This window comes from Hemiscyllium ocellatum, chromosome 37, assembly GCF_020745735.1.
Source record: "Hemiscyllium ocellatum isolate sHemOce1 chromosome 37, sHemOce1.pat.X.cur, whole genome shotgun sequence".
Lineage (NCBI taxonomy): Eukaryota > Metazoa > Chordata > Chondrichthyes > Orectolobiformes > Hemiscylliidae > Hemiscyllium > Hemiscyllium ocellatum.
In genome coordinates, this window is record NC_083437.1 from 4,963,964 (window position 1) to 4,986,188 (window position 22,225).

The 22,225-nt window shown below is 45.0% G+C and overlaps 1 protein-coding gene across 1 annotated transcript in view; it reads left to right on the forward strand.

Annotated features, from left to right (window-relative positions):
* Positions 1–22,225, forward strand: part of epha8 (eph receptor A8) — a 548,357-nt gene that overhangs the window by 370,915 nt on the left and 155,217 nt on the right. Inside the window, exon 5 of the mRNA XM_060852189.1 lies at positions 17,106–17,441. Within this exon, the coding sequence (XP_060708172.1) occupies positions 17,106–17,441 (336 nt within the window). The remainder of the gene's footprint in view (positions 1–17,105; positions 17,442–22,225) is intronic.

Genomic DNA, 22,225 nt, shown 5'->3' on the forward strand with positions numbered 1-22,225 from the left:
AGAGGAGACATCAGAGTAGTGGAGAGATGAAGGTGTCTCTTGTTTCCTGATCCTCCCAAGAAAGGCACTTCTCCTCAGGGATGGAGGGATGGGCGAGTCCCATACTAACAACACTTCTCCCAGAGATGATGGAATGGCATTCTCTGGAAACCCATCTCCCTCCTCACTAAAGGAGGGGGACACAAATCCGCCCATGCAGTCCACTGCAACTGGACAAGGCACCTCAGCGGCTGGGATGGGTGTGGCCATTGAGATCTTGCCCACGCCACAAGAACTAGAAGGCCTCAAGGTGCTGCCTGTGCTGACTGGGATTAGTTAACCTGAGGGCAGTCTGGTTGGTAGCAATGAAGAATCAGACCTCCTCGCTCCCTTCCAGACCTTTATATCAAGCACCTCCATCCTTCCTTGGGATCTTCTCCTAGATGTAGAGAGTAGCCTGACACTGGGACTGGAGCAGGTTTCCAAATTCCTGCTAACTGGGCACTGCTGACTTGGAGGTCCCTGCAAAGGGGACCACCCTCTGCACTTGATATGAGGAGGTGTCGGGGTCAGAGGCGATGACCTAGAAGAGGTCTGGGTATTGATTGTGAGCCCCACTGAGTTAGACGTTGCAAACAGCGACATGATGCTCATGGACAAGATCCCCTTCATCTCCATCGGACAACTCAGGAACTTTTTGCAAGTGATGATTGGTCACCAAGACAGAGTCCGGTTGACTATGGATCCGTTGAATTCTCTAACACTTCTGGTAATGTCTGCCTGGCAGCTACTGGCGGCCCTGGGAATGGACAAGAACATGGAATGGCAGTGCCAGGGATTCATTTGCAGCATCCTCAGGGAGTGGAAGGGAATAAAAGAGTCCCTCCACCTGCTGTAATTTGGGTTTCATTCTTTTAAACTGGTGGGGCTCGTGCATACTGCAGCCATGAAGACATCCATAGCTAAGCCTCAACATCAACAGTAACGGGAAGGTCCAGTGCTGATTTGAATTCTCTGGCTGCTCACGGAATGTAAGTACATGGTGAGCCACACTGTTTCCGGAAACCAAACTACGTGGCTTCTGTTGTAACATGGAAGTGTCTTTGTGGGTCACCTGGCCTCCAATTCTGGCAGGGTAGCTATCTCATTGGCTGCTTTGTTTCAGCCAGAGATCTTGACAGTCAAGGAGCATGTGTCAGACTGTCTGCTCCAATTCACAGTTTGTTTTGGAGGGACAGTGCTTCATATTTACGCAGCTTGTGAATAGACCTGAGCAGTTGTGCTTCTTTGAGGAAATGTTTACTCTTCCTAGCTCCCATCGCTGAGGGCAAATTTATCCTTCATGAAGGAAATTTCAATTGTACCCTCGAGAGGGAGAACAATGGTAGTACACAAAAGTGGTCAGCATCCGTGGGGATGTTGAGGGAGTCGGTTAAGTCCTTTGACTTGGTAGATATTTGGTGAAGTCTCCATCTTGATTCCGTTGCCTTCACCTTTATGAGGCTTGGGGTCCGAGTGTCTAGAATTTAGATTAGATTTGATTTCCTACACTATGGAAACAGGCCCTTCAGACCAACAAGACCACACTGACCCTCCGAAGAGTAACCCATCCAGACCCATTTCCCTACCCTATTTTTACCCCTGACTAATGCACCTAACATTATGGACAATTTATCATGGCTAATTCACCTAACCTGCACATCTTTGGATTGTGGGAGGAAACCGGAGCACCCGGAGGAAACCCATGCAGACACGGGGAGAATGTGCAAACTCCACACAGACAGCTGCCTGAGGCTGGAATCGAACTTGGGTCCCTGGCGCTGTGAGGCAGCAGTACTAACCACCGAGCCACCGTTCCACCCACAAAGTTACTGCCTCAGCATTTCCAGGGCGTACGCCTCCTGTGTTCCAAAGGCCTCCATGTGGCAGGTGTCGTTTTCCAATCACAACCTGGTGTGGGGCAGAGCTCATTCTGATCAGTGCCAGGAAAAAGTTGGCATGCTGGCACGTGATAAACTGCTGCTGGAGGACAAGCTGTTCTGAGTCTGGACCGGCTGGAGAAGGAAGCAGATGGGCTTCCCCTCCTTGAGGCTATGGTGGGATGTGGATAAGACTCGTGTCCTTGTCTTCTGTCAGCAGTACATGTGGGGGTTGATAAAGAGGCTGAAATCCAGAATCAAAGGGTTGGAGGAGGAGGTGCCCGACTTGGGGTCACATCTCGGTCAGCCCAAGGTGGACGCTGCCGTGCGAGAGGTATACATAGAGAAGAAGGCCGCACTCCGAGATCTGCATCTTTTTGGGTCCCAGAGATCAAGGGTCCAGTTCCCTCGGGATCTCAACCATGATTCCCTTTCTATTCACTGGGTAAAAGGCACAGGTTTCTTCAGGAGTTCTTTGTGCTGCTGGCCGATGCTGCAACCCTTGTCTCTGATCTGGGGAGGGGGGTGGGGGTGGTGGTTAAGGCCCCAAGTGAGGGACTATTGTATGGTTCTCTTCTCTCCAGATCCATCCAGTGAGGAAGCTCACAGAGATCAGTTGTAGGAACTGCCACAGGTCAGTCCTGAAGGTGCCGAGAGACTCAATGTCCATTTGCGCCTGGAGGAGCTGACTGGCACCGTTAACCGGCTTTCCAGGGGCAAGGCCTCAGGGCTTGACGGGCTGGCCATGGGACTCCTCAGGGCATTCTGGGATATCCTGGGGAGGGATGACTACGCGAGGGTCCTGGAGGAATGGAGGAATGCCCCTTTCATGCCTAAGAAGCGAGATCTCTGTCAAAGAATTGGTGTTGGGTGTCTCCCCCCTCCTGCCTCCCCCCTCCCTCCCCCATCCTCAGCACAGATGACAAGATCTTTGCCAATGCACTTTCGACTTGCCTTTGCACTACACTGTCCCAGGCCGGAGCATCCATGCCAACAACCACCTGTTCCAGGACATGATCTGTTATTACCAGAGGGCTGGCCTGTCAAGTGCCTTTCTCTCCCTTGATTAAGAAAAGGTGCTCGACAGAGAGTATCATGAGTATCTGCTCGGGGCTTCTGACATTGCTGAGGAGTGTCTAGTGATGGTTGACAGGTTCCTGGATGTACCCCTGCATTTTAGGAGAGGAGTGCATCAAGACTCCCCCTTGTCTGCTCAGCTTTATTCTCTCTGCGTGGAGCCATTCCTGTGCCCCTTACAGTGTCGCATCATTTGGGTTTGGCTCTGAGCAGGCCAGGGCTGGAGGTGTGCCAATGATATGCTCCTCATGTTCACATACCCAGCTGACCTGCTCAGGATGAACAAGTGCCAGGAGGTCTACTCTGCAGTGTCCTCCACAAGGATCAACTGGACCATGTGTTCGGGACTTCTGGTCAGTCCATAGCAGATGAAAGCCCTCCTGGAAGAACTCAAGTGCTTCATGTGGAGTACCACTCACGTCTTCTACCTAGGAGTTCATCTTTGCACTGTTGAGGAATGCTGGCCAGCAAATTGGCAGAAGTTGGAGACCAAGGTGACCACTCGTCTAGCACGCTGGACATGACTGCTCCCGTGTTGTCCTACAGGGCACAGGTACTGGTCATAAACCAGCTGGTGACCGCCACATAGTGGTATCAGCTGGTTACTTTGGTCCTTCCCTCTGACATTGTCACTGCTATCCAGAAAAAGATTGTCATGCTTTTCTGAGACAAGAGGTAGCACTGGGTTCAGAATCTCCCATTTGAGGACTGTGGTCAGTTAGCAACTTTCGCCTTCGGACCCTGCAGTGATACCTGCACACCGAGCTTTCTCCAAGGTGGTGCATCCTGATGATGTATTTCTTCCATCAGGTGCACGGCCTCCATTTTGACACACCATTCCTGTTCATGAAATGGTCGCAACCTTGAGTCTTTTTTCAGGAATTGTTTGTCTTCTATCTGGACCTGATCACCATCTAGGATACCGTCAGCTCATACTAGAGCTCTCCCCCTACAGGAGTGGGGGCTCTCGTTAGGGAACCGCAGCTCAAGAACAGGTTTCTCCTCGAGCGTGGTTTGCTCTGGCTGAGGGAGAAGAGGGTGGATCAGAGACAGGGACGTGCTGGATGGCAGAGGAACAGGCTGGATAGCGCTGGCATCAGTCCACCTCCAGTTTGTGACCTGAACCATCCAGACCTGACGGATGAGGCACTCGGCCCTGTCACTTCGCGTGTACTCAAGGCGGCTCACGGGTATGGTGGGCTTCTGGACGGAACTCACCCCTGTCCATCTGGAACTCGACAGTGCCCCGTGCTGCAGACCATTCTCTGTGACGTGATGCCCCACAACCTGAGCCATCTCAGGGATATCCTTCTCATGCCCTTTTGAACAGCACGGAGGTATTATTTGTACGGGTTGTTGTTGCACACTCTCCACTGGTGTTCCTTCACCCACCACCCAGACATGCTGTGGTCTGATGTTTTGTCCTCCGCTGGCAGAGATCCCCAGTGGAGGACCCTCTTCAAAGGGGTCCTCCCCTCTTACATTGGTGATCTGGGCTGGACAGTGCTGCAAGAGGTGATCCTGTGCAACTGGCCAATGAGTAAGTTTACTGGGTGCCAGGCCACGTGCACGTTCTGTGGACTGGAAGAGGCGGTGTTTCATATTTATATCAAGTGTGTTAGTCTGCAGCCCCAATTTAGTTTTTTGAAGGGACTGCTGTTAAATCTTTGGTTGTGTTTCCACCCCAAACTCCTGATCTACAGGCACCTGATGTGGGGAGGGGTGGACAAGTCTAGGAGTATTCTCATGGTTTCTCTCTTAGGCCTTGCCAAGATGGCCACCAACAGGTCCAAACAGCAGACTGAAGAGAGGCTTGTTGTTCCTGACCGTCTGCCCCTCATTCATGGTTACATCCACACTCGGGTGTCATTGGACATGGAGCACACGGTCCTCACTGACCCAGACAAGGCCTTTTGAGACTGCTAGAATCCTCAGCCTGGATAATGATTTTCTGATATTTACTTAATTGTCTCTGTAGTATAAGTTTCTGTATTGCCTTTTTGAGTTTACATTTGTTTTCAGTTTGGTGCCCTGGGAAAAGAGTTGTCTTATTTTCCCTTTGTTCTGATTTTGGACCCTTAGAAGAGCCAAGGAGGCTTCTGTTTTAGCCCTGTACTGTTCCTACCTCAGATCCGCTTGATGGGGATTGGTGTGAGGGGAGTTTTATTTGTAGTTGAAGTGAGCAGGGAAACTTCCTCTGGATTTTAAAACTTTTGTGGTCCCTGTGCCAGGAATGTTCAATAGGGATGGAGCAGAGGAGATTTATTTAGTTAGTTAGTTGATTGTTTGTGTGTTTAATTATTTGTTCTCTTTGCTTTTGCTTGTGTTTACATTTATTTTGGCCCCCTGTCCCTGCCCAAAAGTGGTTGGTGGGGATAGAGTCAGGGTGGAGCCATTTTTTTGCATGTGTTTTTGTTTTTGTTTCTCCCCAGCGTAGTAGCTTTATTTTTGTCTAACAAAGTCACGGCAGCTTTATTTTTTGTTTTGGACGAGCAGAGCTTTGCTTTGTGTTTCACCCAGTGTTGTCCCTGTCCTAGGAGTATCAGAAGGGGACAGGGGATTTTGTACACTACATTAGTTTTGCTCAAAGGACTAGCCATACTACCATACATCAAAAACATTTCTGAACTGATAGCCAGACTACTGTGATCACTAGGACTCATAACAGCACACAAACAAACAGCCACTCTCAGACACCAACTTCCCAGGACGAAGGACCCGATACCCAGCATGAGCAAAACCAATGTAGTGCACAAAATCCCATGCAAGGACTGCACAAAACACTATATAGGACAAACAGGAAGACAGCTAATGATCCGTATCCATGAACACCAACTAGCCACGAAACAACATGACCAGCTATCCTTCATAGCCACACACGCAGATGACAAGCAACATGAGTTCGACTGGGACAACACTGCTATTATAGGACAAGCCAAACAGAGAATAGCCAGGGAATTCCTAGAGGCATGGCACTCATCCACAGATTCAATCAATAAGCACATCGACCTGGACCCAATATACCCGCCACTGCAGCAGACAGCTAGAACTGACAACCGGAAGCGGCAGATTCAAACCACTATAAATGCCAGAGGAAACATCACAGAAGCGCTCCACAGGAGGCTCCCAAGCACTGAGGATGTCACCTAGACAGGGGACGAAACGTCTGCAACACAAATTCCCAGCTGGCGAACAGAACCACAACAACGAGCACCTGAGCTACAAATCTTCTCCCAAATTTTGAGTAGTGGTAGTAATCCTGAGATAGCTACCTTTGATATCCTACATTTCAACTTGCCTCCTAGTTCTCTATATTCTGTTTTTAGGACTTCATCCTTGTTTTAAAACAATGCTGTTAGTACTAATGTCTCCCGTGACCATTGGCTGTTCACTCACTCCCTCCAAAATGTCCTGCAGCTGCTCAGAGACATCCAGGACCTTAGCCTCAGGGAGGCCACACCCTGGAGACTTGCTTGCAGCCATAGAAACGCTTATCTATTCCCTTATAATTGAATTCCCTACAACTATAACACTTCTATGTCTTTTTCTCCCTCCCTCTGCAGTAGAGCCAATGATGAGTTTGGTTGTTGTTATCCCAAGAGGCCAATCCCCTCAACAGTATCCATAACAGTATATCTGTTTTCCAGGGGAATAGCCAAAGGAGATTCCTGCACTGCCTGCTTAATTTGGTTGCTTTCCTGTCCCAGCCTGTGTTGGCTGTTCTGTTTGATCAACATGATCATGGGGACAGCTGCCCTCACCTGCTATGTGACTGTTGGTGTCATTTTGCTGAAATAGAGCCAAAGAGGCATAGAGCTGTTCGGCACAGAAACAAACTCGTCAGTCCAACTCATCCATGCTGACCAGAACAGATCTAGTCCCATTTGCCAGCATTTGGGTCATATCCCTCTAAACCCTTCCTATTCATGCCTTTGAAGATGCCTTTTAAATGTTGCAATTGTACCAGTCTCCACCACTTCCTCCGGCAGCTCATTCCATACACACTCCACTCTCTGTGTGAAAAAGTTGTCTTTCAGATAGATCCTGTTCAAGTCTTTCCCCTCTCACGATAAAGCTATGCCTTCTAGTTTTGGACTCTCCTACCCTCAGAAAATGACCTTGACTATTCACCCTATCCTTACCCCTCATGCTTTTATAAACATCAATAAGATCACACCTTCAGCCTTTGATGCTCCAGAGAAAAAAGCCCTAGCCTAGTCAGCCTCTTCCCAACGCTCAAACCTCCAATCCTTGTTAATTTTATTCTAAACTCTTCCCAGTTTAACAACATCTTTCTTATAGCAAGGAGACCAGAACTGAATGTAGTATTCTAAAAGTGGCCACACCAATGTCTGTACAGCCATAACAGGACATCCCCACTCCTGTACTCAATGCACTGACCTGTGAAGGAAAACATGCCAAACACCTTTTACACCACCTGTCTACCTGCGACTTCACTTTCAAGGAACTATACACCTTCACCCTTAGGTCTCTTTATTTGCAACACTCCCCAGGACCCCACCATTAACTGTATAAGCCCTGCCCTGATTGGCCTTACCAAAATACAACATCTCACGTCTTTCTAAATTAAACTGCATCTGCCACTCCTCGGCCCATTGGCCCATCTGATCAAGGTCCCGTTGTACTCTGAGGTAATCTTCTTCGCTGTCCACTACACCACCAATTTGGTGTAATCTGCAACTTACTAATCATATGTCCAAATAATTTCAAGTGACAAAAAGCAGTGGACCCAGCACTGATCCTTGTGGCACACTGCTGGTCACAGGCCTCTGGTCTGAGAAACAACTCTCCTTGATCTAAATGTGTCACCTATTTTCTAAGGGTCTTTATCCCTCTGTTCCTTGCCCCATTCATGTATCTGCCTAGATGTATCTTAAATGACACCATCGTGCCCACCTCTACCACCTTCGCTGGCAACGCATTCCAGGCACCTCCCACCCTCTGCGTAAATAATTTTTCACGCATGTCTTCTTTAGAGCGGCATTGTGGCTCAGTGGTTAGCACTGCTACCTCACAGTACCAGGGACCTGGGTTCGATTCCAGCCTTGGGCAACTGTGTGGAGTTTGCATATTCTCCCTGTATCTGCATGGTTTCCTTCGGGTGTTCCGGTTTCCTCCCCATTTCAAAGATGTGCAGGTTAGGTGAATTAGGTAAAAACAATGACTGCAGATGCTGGAAAGCAGATTCTGGATTAGTGGTGTTGGAAGAGCACAGCAGTTCAGGCAGCATCCAAGGAGCATAAAATCAATGTTTCGGGCAAAAACCCTTCATCAGGAATACAGGTTAAGGCGAATTCACCATGCTAAATTGCCCATAGTGTGAGGCGCATTAGTCAGCGGTAAATATGGGGGGTGGATCACTCTTTGGAGGATCAGTGTGGACTTGTTGGGCCGAAGGGCCTGTTTTCATACTGGAGGTAATCTAATCTAAACTTGTCCTCTTTCACCTTGAATTTGTGGTCCTTAGTAATTGAGTCCCCCACTCAGGGAGAAAAAGCTTCTTGCTATCCACCCTGTTTACACCTCTCATGATTTTGTAGACCTTAATCAGGTCCCCCCTCAATCTCCATTTTTCTAATAAAAATTATCCTAATCTACTCAACCTCTCTTTATAGCTAGTGCCCTCCATACCAGGCAACATCCTGGTGAACCTCCCCTGCACCCCATCCAAAACATCCACATCCTTTCGGTAATGTGGTGACCAGAACTGTATGCAGTATTCAAAATGTGGCCCAAAGACCTATAGAACTGTAACATTACCTGCCAGCTTTTGTACTCAATGCCTCGTCTGATGACGGAAAGCATCCCGTATACCTTGGCCATTCCATTGACCTACTTTGCCAACTTTAGGGAACAATGGACCTGAATACCCAGATCTCTCTGTACATCCATTTCTGCCAGGGCTTTTCCATTTACCATATAGTTTGCTCTTGAATTGGATCTTCCAAAAATGCATCACCTTGCATTTGCCCACATTGAACTTCATCTGCCATTTCTCTGCCCAAATTTCTAATCTACCTGTATTCTGTTGCATTCTCTGACAGTCCCCTTCACTAGCTGCTACTCCACCAATCTTAGTGTCATCTGCAAAATTTCTCCAGATCATTTATGTATATCACAAACAACAGTGGTCCCAACATGGATCCCTGTGGAACACCAGTGGTCACAGGCCTCCATTCTGAGAAACTCCCTTCCACTACTACTCTCTGTCTCTTGCTGCCCAGCCAGTTCTCTATCCATCTAGCTAGTACACCCTGAACTCCATGTGACTTCACTTTGTCCATCAGCCTACCATTGGGAATCTTATCAAATGCCTTACTAAAGTCCCTCATCAATCAACTTTGTCACTTCCTCAAAGAATTCTAATAAGTTGGTAAGACATGACCTTCCCTGCACAAATCCACGCTGACTATTACTGATAAGCCCATTTTTTTTTCTAAATGTCCCTCAGTATCTATTCCAGCAGCTTCCCTACCACTGACGTCAGGCTCACCAGTCCATAATTATCTGGATTATCCCTGCTACCCTTCTTAAACAAGGGGACAACATTAGCAATTCTCCAGTCCTCTGGCACCTCATCCATGTTCGAGGATGCTGCAAAGATATCTGTTAAGGCCCCAACTATTTCCTCTCTCACTTCCTTCAGAAACCTGGGATAGATCCCATCCGGACCTAGGGACTTGTTCTCCTTCATGCCTTTTAGAATACCGAACACATCCTCCCTCCTTATGCCAACTTGACCTAGAGTAATCAAACATCTATCCCTAACCTCAACATCCATCATGTCCCTCTCCTCGGTGAGTACTGGCACAAAGTACTCATTAAGAATCTGACCCATTTTCTCTGACTCCACAGCTAATTTCTTTCTGTGTACTTGAGTGAGCCAACCCTTTCTCTAGTTAGACCCTTGCTCCTTATATACAATAAAAGGCTTTGGGATTTTTGTTAACCCTGTTTGCTCAAGATATTTTATGACCCCTTTTAGTCTCTCTTAATTCCTCATTTCAGATTGGTCCTACTTTCCTGATATTCTTCCAAAGCTTCATCTGTTTTCAGTCACCTAGACCTTATATATGCTTTTCTTTTCCTCTTAGCTAGTCTAATAATTTCACCTGTCATCCATAGTTCCCTAATCTTGCCATCTCTAGCCCTCATTTTCGCAGCGACATGTCTATCCTGCACTCCAATCAACCTTGCTTTAAAAGCCTCCCATATAACAAATGTGGATTTACCCTCAAACAGCTGCTCCCAATCCACATTCCCCAGCTCCTGTTGAATTTTGTAATCGTTGGACTTCCCCCAATTTAGCACTCTTTCTTTAGGACCTCTCTCATCTTTATCCATGACTATTCTAAAACTTACGGAATTGTGATCACTATTCCCAAAGGAATCCCCTACTGAAACTTCCACCACCTGGCTGGGCTCATTCCCCAATACCAGCTCCAGTATGGCCTCTTCCTGAGTTGGATTATTTACATGCTCCTTGATAAAACCCTCCTGATAAAATTCTGCTCCATCTAAACCCCTAATACGAAATTAATCCCAGTCAATGTTAGGAAAATTTAAAATCTCCCATCACCACCACACTGTTGCTCCTACATCTTTCCATAATCTGTCTATATATTTGTAACTCTATCTCACACTCACTGTTCCGAGGCCTGTAGTACAACCCCAACATTGTTACCGCACCCTTCCTATTTCTGAGCTCTGCCCATGTTGCCTCACTGCTCTAGTCCTCCATACTGCCCTCCTTCAGCACAGCTATATCTTCTCTAACCAGTAATGCAACTCCTCCACCCCTTTTACCTCCCTCTCTACCCAGCCTGCAGCATCAATATCCTGGGATATTTAGTTGCCAATCTTGCCCTTCCCTCAACCACGTCTCAGTAATTGCAATAACATCATACTCCCAGGTACTAATCCAAGTTCATCTGCCTTACCTACTATACTTCTTACATTAAAACAAATACACCTCGGACCATCAGTCCTTTTGAATTCATCATCTGCTCCATGCCTACACTTCCCTTTAGTCACGCCAACTTCATTATCTAGTTCTTTAGATACTTTAGTTACTACGTCCATAGTGGCCACTAACCTCCTCATTTTGTTCCCATACCCCTGCCACGTTAGTTTAGACATCCTCAACATCATTAGCAAAAGCACCCCTTAGGATATTGGTTCTAGTCCTGCCCAAGAGTGGACTATTCAATTTGTCATAGTTCCACCTCCCTCAGAACAGGTCCCAATGTTTCAAAAATCTGAACCCCTCCCTCCTGTACCATCTCTCAAGCCATGGATTCATCCTACCTATTCCTTCATTTCTACTCTGACTAGCACATGGCACTGGTAGAAATCATGAGGTTACTATCTCTGAGATTCTACTTTTTAACTTGGCTCCTAACTCCCTAAATTCTGCTTGTAGGACTTCATCCCATTCTTTTTACCTATATTATTGGCGCCTATATGCACCACAACAACTGGCTGTTCACCCTCCCCCTTCAGAATGTTCTGCAGCTGATCTGAGACATGCCTGGCCCATGCACCTGGGAGGCAACATACCATCCTGGAGTCTCATTTTTGACCACAGAACAGCCAATCTACTCCCTTTACAATTGAATGCCCTCTGACTATAGCCCTTCCACTCTTTTTCCTGCCCTTCTGTGCTTCTGTGCAGCAGAGCCAGCCATGATGCCATGAACCTGGCTACTGCTGCCTTCCCCTTATCAGTCATCTCCCCCAACAGTATCCAAAACGGTATACTTGTTTTGGAAGGAAATGACTGCAGAGGACACCTGCACTGCCTTCCTGCTCTTTCTCTGCCTTTTGTTCACCTATTCCCTTTCTCCCTCAGCAATTCTAACCTGCAGTGTGACCAATTCACTAAACATGCTATCCATGATCTCCTCAGCATTGCAGGTGCTCCAGATTGAGTCTGTCCACAGTTCTAGAGCCGTCATGCAGTCTAACAAGAGCTGCATCTGGTCACATTTCCTTCATACTTTGTGAAGGAGTTACGGACCCAGCTGCGTCCCTCAGCTCCCACATTGAGCAAGAGGAGCATAACACGGGTCTGAGATCTCCCTCCATTTTTTACTCTTAAGCTTAACTTAGTCCAACTATAATATCAAATAATAGATAAGTGAAACAATTTTTTTAATGCATCACACTACTTTGTAGTACACAATAGAAAAGAAAAAGAAAACCCTTACCTTTTCAACACACCACAGAGTTTTTTTTTGGTTAGAGGAGGTGGGCGGGAGGAAGACACTACACGTGTAATGTTTCGGGTTTAGCCACTGCCCAAATGTATCAGTTCATTCACTTCCCAGAACGCAATTCAACCAATCCCACTCTGCTCCGGTGCCAAAATGAAGGATTTACTTTCCCAGCAGCCCCTTGGTCCTCATTGTCATCGTTCCCACTCCTGCTGTTACAGCAAAATGGAGGCTGCTGGGCAGACAGGGTCTGATGTCCTTGGGAGAGTAATTGGCAGTGTTGTTGGGGAGGGTTTAAACTAATATGGCAGGGGAATGGGAACCAGAGGAGTAAGGCAGTGGATGTAGAAATTGAGGGAGAGGTAGAAACCAGGACAAATGTGAGTGCTGTTGAAAAGAGCTGGGGAGGTAGTCTGAAATGCATGTGTTTCAATGTAAGAAACTTAACTGGCAACCTGGAGGTTTGTTAGTACTTGGAACTATGATATTATTGCAATTACGGAGACTTGGCTGAAATAGAGACAGGATTGACAGCTGAATATCCCAGGATTTAGGTGTTTCGGGTGAGATAGAAAGAGATGGAAAAGGAGTGGGGGAATTGCGTTAGTGGTAATGCAATATCTCACAGCTGTACTGAGGGAGGATATATCAGAGGACTCATGCAGCGAGGCAGTATCGGTAGATCGGTAATTGGAAAGGTGAAACAACAATGCTGGAGGGAAACTACAGATCTCCCAACAGCCAGAGGGAGATAGAGGAGAGAATATGTAGGCAGATTTTGGAAAGATGTAAAAAGAGCAAGGTTGAGGTGGTGGATGATTTTAGTTTTCCCTATTTTGACTGGGACACTTTGTGCTAGGGGCTTGGATGGAGCAGAATTTGTGAGCACCATTCAGGAGGATTTCTTGACACAACATGTAATCAGTCCAACCAGGAAGGGGCTATACTGGACCTAGTTTTGGAAAATGAACCCGGCCAGGTGAGTGAAGTTTCAGTGGGGGACCATTTTTGGAGTAGTGACTACAATACCATGAGTTTTGAGATACTTATCGATAGGGATAGGAGCAGTCCTCGAGTGAAGGTGTTAAATTGAGGGAAGACGAGCTACAACAATATCAGGCAGGAACTGGACAGTGTTGATTAGAGGTGGCTGTTCGAGGGTAAATCCACAATGCATATGTGGGAGTATTTCAAATAGCAGTTGTTAGAGATCAGGAGCAGCATGTTTCTGTGAGAATGAAGGATCTTATGGCAAGTTACGTGAACCTTAGATGACCAGAAATGTTTTGACCTTGGTCAAAAAGAAAAAAGTAAGCACACATAAGGTCTAGGAGGATGGAAACTGACAAAACCCTGGAAGGATATAAGGAAAGTAGGAAAGAGCTTAACAAGGAATTAGAAGGGCTAAAAGGGGTCATGAACTGTCATTAGCAAACAGGATTAAGGAGAATCCCAAGGCTTTTTATACATAAATTAAAAGCAAAAGAGTAGCCTGGGAAAGAGTTGGCCCAGAGCTGAAAATGTGTTGTTGGAAAAGCGCAGCAGGTCAGGCAGCATCCAAGGAGCAGGAGAATCGACATTTCAGGCATGAGCCCTACTTCAGGAATTCCTGAAGAAGGGCTCATGCCCGAAACATCGATTCTCCTGCTCCTTGGATGCTGCCTGACCTGCTGCGCTTTTCCAACAACACATTTTTAGCTCTGATCTCCAGCATCTGCAGTCCTCACTTTCTCCTGAAAGAGTTGGCTCAATCAGGAACAAAGGAAGGACTGTGGAGCAAAAAGAAATTGGTGAGGTCCAAAACAAATACTTTGTATCAGTATTTAACCAAGAGAAGGAATTGGTGGGGGATAATCTCAAGGAAGGGTGTGTCAAATTTCTAAACCAAGTTACTATTAAAAAGGAAGAGGTGTTGTGCGTCTTAAAATGTATTGAGGTCATACTTTAAACGATAAGTCCACGGTTCCTGGTGGGATCCATCCCAGAATATTGAGGGAGACAAGAGTACAAATTGCTGGAGCATTAACTGACATCTTTGTATTCTGTTTGGCCACCTGTGAGGCCCCAGAGGACTGAAGAATGTTGTCCCATTGTTTAAAAGCGATAACAGGGATATTCCAGGAAATTGCAAGCCTGTGAGCCTCACATCAGTGGTACAGAAATTGTTGGAAAAGATTCTCAGGGACAAGATCTGTAAGCATTTAGAAGGAAGTGGACTGATTAGTGATTAACAGCATGATCTTGTGCAGGGAGGTAGAGCATCATCAAGTTTTTTGAGGAGGTGATGGGATGGTTGAGGGAAACACAGTTGATGTTGTCTACATGGGCTTCATAAAGCCTTTGACAAGGACCCTCACAGCAGACTGTATAAAATGTTGTGGTTCTGTTCGCCGAGTTGGAAGTATTTGCTGCAAACGTTTCGTTCCCTGGCTAGGGAACATCATCAGTGCTATTGGAGCCTCCTGTGAAGCGCTGCTTTGATGTTTCTTCCGGTATTTAAATACCGGAAGAAACATCAAAGCAGCGCTTCACAGGAGGCTCCAATAGCACTGATGATGTTCCCTAGCCAGGGAACGAAACGTTTGCAGCAAAAACTTCCAGCTCGGCGAACAGAACCACAACAATGGACACCCGAGCTACAAATCTTCAACCAGACTTTAAACTGTACAAAATGTGAAGTCACATGTATCATGGATGAACTGGCAAACTGGATATAGAATTGGTTTAGTCATAGGAGACACAGGGTAGCAGTGTAAGGATGCATTTTGGAATGGAGGGCTGTGCTGGGACTTCTGCTGTTCTTGATCTACATAAATGATTTAGAGGAAAACATTGCTGATCCAATTAATAAGTTTGTAGATGAGTGGAATTGTGGATAGTAAGGGGGTTGTCAGAAATACAGCAGGATATGGGTCAGTTGGAAGCATGGACAGAAAAATGGCAGATGGAGTTTAATCCAAGCAAACGTGTGATAATGAATTTTGGAAGATCAAGTGCAGTGAGAATTATACATATATGGCAGAGCTCTTAGGAGTATTGATATGCAGAAAGATCTGGGTGTGCAGGTCCACAGATCACTGAAGGTGGCAATGCAGGTAGATAAGGGAGTAAGAAAGGTCTATGGCATGCTTGCCTTCATTTGACGGGGCATTAAGGCAAGTTATGCTGCAGCTTTATAGAACTTCAGTTAGGCTACATTTGCAACATTGAACACCACACTCCCAGAAGGATGTGGATACTTTGGAGAGGGTACAGAAAAGGTTTACCAGGATGTTGCCTGGTCTGGGGGATTTCAGCTGTGAAAAAAGGTTGGATAGACTGGGTTTGTTTTTGCTGGAACACAGAGGTTGAGGGCAACCTGATAAAAGTTTATAAGATTGTGGAAAGTATGAGGGTTTTTCCCAGGGTGGAGAGCTCAATACTAGGGGACACAAGTTCTAAGTGCATGGGGGAAGCTTAAAAGAGCTGTGCAAGGCATGTTTTTCACACAAAGGGTGGTGAGTGCCTGGAATGCGCTGCCAGAGGACGTGGTGGAAACAGACACAATTGCGATATTTGAGAAGCACCTGGATGGATACATGAATAGGAAGGGAATAGAAGGAAATGGATCCTGTAAGTGAAGGCAGTTTTAGTATGGAATGGCAAAATATGTCAGGCTTGGAGAGCTGAAGGACTTGTTCCTCTGATGTATTGTACTTTATTCTTTTTTGTTCTTTTGTTTAATCACTCGCAGGTCCAAAGTGGCCAACGGCAAGTAGCATCCAGTCACACTCTGGATGGGGAGTGGGAGAAGAGTGGAGGATGGGGTGTCTGGGGTCAAGTTAGAGAGATCAGAATCTGCACCATTAAACCGTGTGGTGCCAATGATCATCCTCGCCATTTATTGGGTTGCAACCTGGGAGCTTTTAAGATGTGAATCTGGCAAAATTCCAAATTTTTGAAAATTTGATTGCAGTATGAGAAAGTAGGATAAATGAATTGGATTGGACATGTTGGCAGCTGAATGGTCTCTTTCAGTGCAGTGTGAATTGATAAGTCTATGAGTATAAAATTTGATTTGAAATGGCAGTAAATACTTACATAAATGCACTCATGAAACGCTATTACTTGTAATAGCATGAATGCATATTGTATTTACGACTCAAACTAATGCATGCGATGAAAGTTGTATTACTATCATCCTGCCCGTACTGGTCTCTGATTTCTATTTCCGAGCTCTGTGACAGCACCTTCTTGTCCCTCACTATCTCTTCAGCTTCATCTTCATCCTCAGTTATAATTCATAGTTGTTCATCGGTTACCATGCATGTAGGTATTTTTTAATTAAACTGTTCAGAGATGTTACAGCACACCTCTGGGAGCAGATGGGATTTGAACCCTGGTCTCCTGGCTCAGAGGTTGGGACACTACCACTGTGCACCAAAATACATAACAGTCACACATACCATCTCTCCATATTCAGGACACAACTGCAATCCTCTTGGGACTGGCAGGTTTACAAGGAGAATTTAATCAGCCAGCTTGAGTTTCTTCACTCAGTTGCCTTTGGGATTGGGGAGAATGTTCAGAGTTTTCGCGTCCATGTGGTTTTCTATCTCATTACTCATTTCTTCAAAAGTATTTAATGCATTTCAGGCGATTCTTGGATGTGCAAAGTGAATGTGTTGCAAGGGACATTAGTCCCAGGGATATGTTTGTGTTGTGATGACCCATTATCGAAGTTACCGATTTGCATTGAGTTCCACGTAATGGTTGTACTGTGGCAAAATAATTTGAAATAAGCAAAGGAAGCTGATGATATTACAGTCATGTCAATTTTCCAACAGATGATGTCCACATGACAATTCAATTTTATCCTAATTCTCATTCTTTCTGTTCTTTACCAATGGACTAGGACCTCCCTCTGCCCCAGTAAATGCCATGTCCACTGTGAATGGAACCACAGTGACCTTGGAGTGGAGCCCACCCTCCAGTAATGGAGGAAGGAGCGATGTCCGGTACAACATTATCTGCAGGAAGTGTGCGTGGGAGGCAAGCCAGTGTGAAGCATGTGGCAACCGAATCCGATTCAGCCCGAAGCAGATGGGGCTGACACAGCCCGCTATCAGTGTGATTAACCTGTTAGCGCACACCAACTATACCCTGACAATCGAGGCAGTGAATGGAGTCTCTGACCTCAGCCTGGAGTCCCGGCAGTTTGTTTCACTGAATGTTACCACAAACCAGGCAGGTACGAAACTCATGTCTTATTAAACCAAAATAGCTCAGTTGGGAGACCCGTTAGGCTGATGACAAAATGATCCCTGGTTCAGTTTGGGTTTTGGCAGAATAAGGACACCATTTCAGTTCTTGAGATCCTGGGTTCAAGTCCCAACTGCTCCAGAGATATGTCGTACCATCTCTGAACAGATTGGTTAGCAACTATTCATTTATGATGGAATCAGAGATACACGCATAGCCTAATAGTAACAAACCTGGGGTCCATATCCTGAAGGAAAATTCAACGATTGCACATTCAGTGTCCTATGGAGAGATGTGGTATCATGGTAATATCAATGGACTGGTAACCTAGTCATCTGTGGATTCAAATCCTGTCAGAATGGGTAGTGAAAAGTGAATTCAATAAAAAGCTAACCTGATAGTCATTGCTGATTGTCTTGTTCACTGATGCCCTGAAGGAAGGGAAATCTGCTGTCCTTATCCAGTCTGGCCTACATGTGATTACAAACTCACAGCAATAGGACCTAGGCAGTTGTGGAGGGGCAACACATGACAGGGCCATGAATGACATGGACAATAAACACCCCCATTCCATAAATGAATAATGAAAACAATGACTAGTTATCAAGTTATAGAGGCATACAGCATTGAAACAGGCCCTTCCATCCAACTTGTCCATGCTGACCAAGTTTCCTAAACTGAGTTGATCTATTTGCCTGCATTTGACCCATATCTCACTAAACCACTACTGTTCATTTACCTAAATGTCTTTTAAATGTTGCAATTGTACCCAGCTCTACCACTTCCTTTGGCAACTCATTCCATACACATACCACATTCTGTGTGAAAAAGGTGATCTTTAGGTCCCTTTTAAATCTTGCCCCTCTGACCCTAAACCTGTTCCTCTTCGAGAATGGACCTTATCGATAATTACATCCCTCAGCCTCCTATGCTCCAGGGAAAAAAAATCCCAACCTATCCAGTCTCTCCTCATAACTCAAACCATCCAGTCTTGGTACCATTCTTGTAAATCTTTTCACACTTAACAATTTATTAACACCCTTCCTATCGTAGGGTGACCAAAATTGTATGCAGTACTCCAAATGTGGCTATATTAGTATCTTGGATAGATGTAACATGACGCCCCAACTTTTGTAATCAATGCTTTGACCAAAGAAGGCAAACTTGCCAAACATTTTCTTCACCATCCTGTCTATCTGTGATCCACTTTCAGGAAACTACATACCTGCACCTATAGTTATTGTTTTCCAACATTAACATCATGCTTGTGAAATAACTGTGGACAAACTGTACTGCAATTCTTTCTATAAGATCAATTAGCATAAAGCTGACAACAAAAGTAGAAAAGAAAATTGATGTAAATTATATTAAGATGAATTTAGAATGTGGATCTCATGCACCATTCCCTTTTCACTGCTGTACATTTTGCATATTCACTGCTAGAAGGAGTAAAGCTATTCCCTGTCAATTATTCAGTATGTTTAAAAATGGAAAAGAGGAAAGAATTGTAATTCAGCCTCATATCTTGACATTATGAGTTACCCAGCATATAGACTAAATCTTGAGTCCTAATGTGATTGCAGATTGACACGATCAGGAATTCTGTAGAATTAATCACCAAGAAGACTGAGGATGCTGCCATGTTAAATTAGAGGTTCTGATTTACCACCTTATCCAACTTTACCCACACTTACCCCTATTTCATTTACTCCACCTGATGGATGTGCCAGCAAATCTCATTAATTTATACCAATCGGGAACCATGGCGTAATTAACAGGAGGTGATGTTATAGTGGTATTATCAGTACACTATTAATCTAGACACTAAGGTAATGATCCGGGGGCCTAGGTTCAGAGCACACCATGGCAGATAATGAAAGTTAAAATCAATGAAGATCTGGAAATAAGAGTCTGTTGATGACCATGAAACTTGATTGATTCAAAAAACCCAGCTGCTACACTAATTTCCTTTCAGGAAGGAAATTGCCCTCCTTTCCTGGACTGGTCTACATGTAACCCACAGTGATATGGTTGACTCTGAACTGCCATCTGGGCAATTGGAGATGGGCAGTGAATGCTGACCTGACCAGCGATGGGAGCCTGAAGCTATTTCAATCCGAGTGAATCTGAAGTCCACCCAGTGGCACTGCTGAGTAACCCCTTGCAGGATTGACTTCAGGCACTGATTGACTGGATACACTACTTAAAAATTGAAGAATCTGGGTGCTGCAGTGGATTTGGATTTTTCAGCTGGGAAGTTGTTCATTTCTCCTTTATTCAGCATTACCCAATCCAAAATAAACATCCCTGATTCATTCGATTTTGTTCATTGCTCTGGGTGGAACACCAGTTCGTGGAATGAGATCCACCTTATGCCTCCACAGGCAGCAGGAGGAGACCTTACATAGTCCACCAGCTGTGTAGACTGGGAGGCCATTTCCTGGAAATCTCGGAGGAACAATGTAGGAGAACATCAATCAAATATTACAGCATCAGTGGAAGATAGGGTGAATTGTATTTGATAAAATATGAAATTAACAGATGGAAATTGAAAGAATCAATACCTGGTGATGTCCAGAGATGACAGAACCTGAGGTAGCCATTCTACAAAACCACAATGATCACTTGTTTCTAAGTCAGTGGATAATAATCTATCTTAACAAGGACAGTGAACAAGACCTATTATTAGATGTTTTCCAAGTATAACCTTTCCATTATCAGGACACCATCTTGGAGGGTCATACCTGGTTGAATGAGTGCTCCCAGGCTGATTGTTGGTGGAAATTAGCCTGTAATACTGACATGACTAAAGAAAAAATAGCAAAAGAAAGACCCACATTTATATAGCACCTTTCACGACTACAAGATATCTCAAAGCATTTTAGTCAATTAAGGAGTTTGAAGTCTAACATTGTTGAGATGTGGGCAGTGAAGTTGTTATGACCAGACAATCTTGACTATTTTTGATACTGTTTTATTGATACTTTCATGGGATATGGGCATCACTGGTTGGACAAGCATTTATTTCCAGTCCATCGTTGCCCTTGAGAAGGCGCTGGGAAGCTGCTTTCTTGAACAACTGCAGTCTTTGAGTATAGACAAAGCAAGTACGGAAGGAGATCCAACATTTTGATACAATGGCAGCGAAAGAATGTCAACTTAGTTCATAGTCAGAATCGTTTGTCTCTTGGACTGGATCAGGTGATAAAATACTACCAATTCACTTGCTGTTGTAAATGATAAGGATCACAAATTTGGAAGGTGTGTTCAAGGGAGGCTTGACAAGTTGCTGGTCATGGTGGTAGAGGGCATTTAATCTGGTTAATAGGGTGTTAGTCAAGAGGGTATTTCATCACAGTCCTAACTTGTATCTGGAAGATGGTGGACAGGTATTTGACATACTCTGTAGGCACAGTATGTACGTGGCAGGTCCAAATAACTTAATGGTCACCCTCAGGGTGTTGGTATCAAGAGCAGGTGGTTAGATTTATTCTTGTTAGAGATGGCAATTGTTTGGCACATGTTTGGTGCAAATGTGACTTTTACGTATCTGCCCAGGTTTGAGTATTGTCCGCATCTAGCGACATATGGGCACAGACTGTTTCAGCATGTACGGACTTGATTGAGGGGGTAAATACTGGACAAGAAGGAGATCTCCTCTTATTTGAGATATTGTTATGGGATCTTTCACATCCACCTCAGTGATCCAACACTGGCACCTTCTCAACCTAAGCCTGTGATAGCTAATCATACCCCCAACCGACTTCCCAGGAGCATAAGGGAGAAATTTCTTGGAGATTGGGACTGATGTAAATTCATGAGATCCATTAGAAATTTCACTGAACACACTGCACTGAAGCAGCGGCTCTATAGTTTCCTGCAATCTGGCCTCACAGTTGGTTGCATCATTGTGGTTTGCTGCCTGTTGAACAACAGGGCAATCCAAAGAGAGTGACAGTTGGAGCAGGTTTTGTGGAGTGTTAATTAAGTGGTGTCAGATAAACTTTGTCATAGGATCCATATCCTGTAGTTTCAGACAGGCATGTACGCTGGTAGATGCATTACCATGATGAGTGCTTCTGTTTAGACTCACAGTTAATCTGCATAACTTGCAAACCAATGGTTTCATATCATAATACAGTATGAAATTTGGCTTTCTCCTTAACTTGGTGTTCTTGTAAATTGTCCTGATGAGTGAAGGCAAAACACTACAACAAAATATCTTTTTTTCAGCAATAATCAAGGTTCTAAATCAAATGACTATTCTCATGATAGGGTGCAAGCAAGTGTTGGACATCTCACTGGGCTATGGTGTTCTGTCTGCCCACTTGTTTAATGGCTGTTTAATTTTCAACTTTTTTTCATGGAAAATGGGTATCACTGGCAAAGCCAGCATTCGTTGCCTCTCCCTGACTGCCCTCAGGCTCTCCAAGCGGTTTCAAAGGACAGTTTGGAGTCAGTACATTGCTGTTAGTCTAGAGTGATTTAATGGGCAAGGATGGTAGACTTCCTTCCCTGAAGGGCATTGGTGAGCAAAATTGTTTTCAAACAATAATCCAGTAATCTGATGGTCCCCATCACTGAGTTTAGTTTTTTTTAAAAATTCTAGATCTATTTAACAAATGGGTTTTACATTACCTCTGCTACTGAGGTGGGATTTGAACTCTGGTTTGATCATCACTGTCACCCGCTGGATGACTTGTCCCATTATTTAATCAATATATTCCCATTAGTATAATATGGAGCAAGCCTTCTAAATTATTAACCTATTGA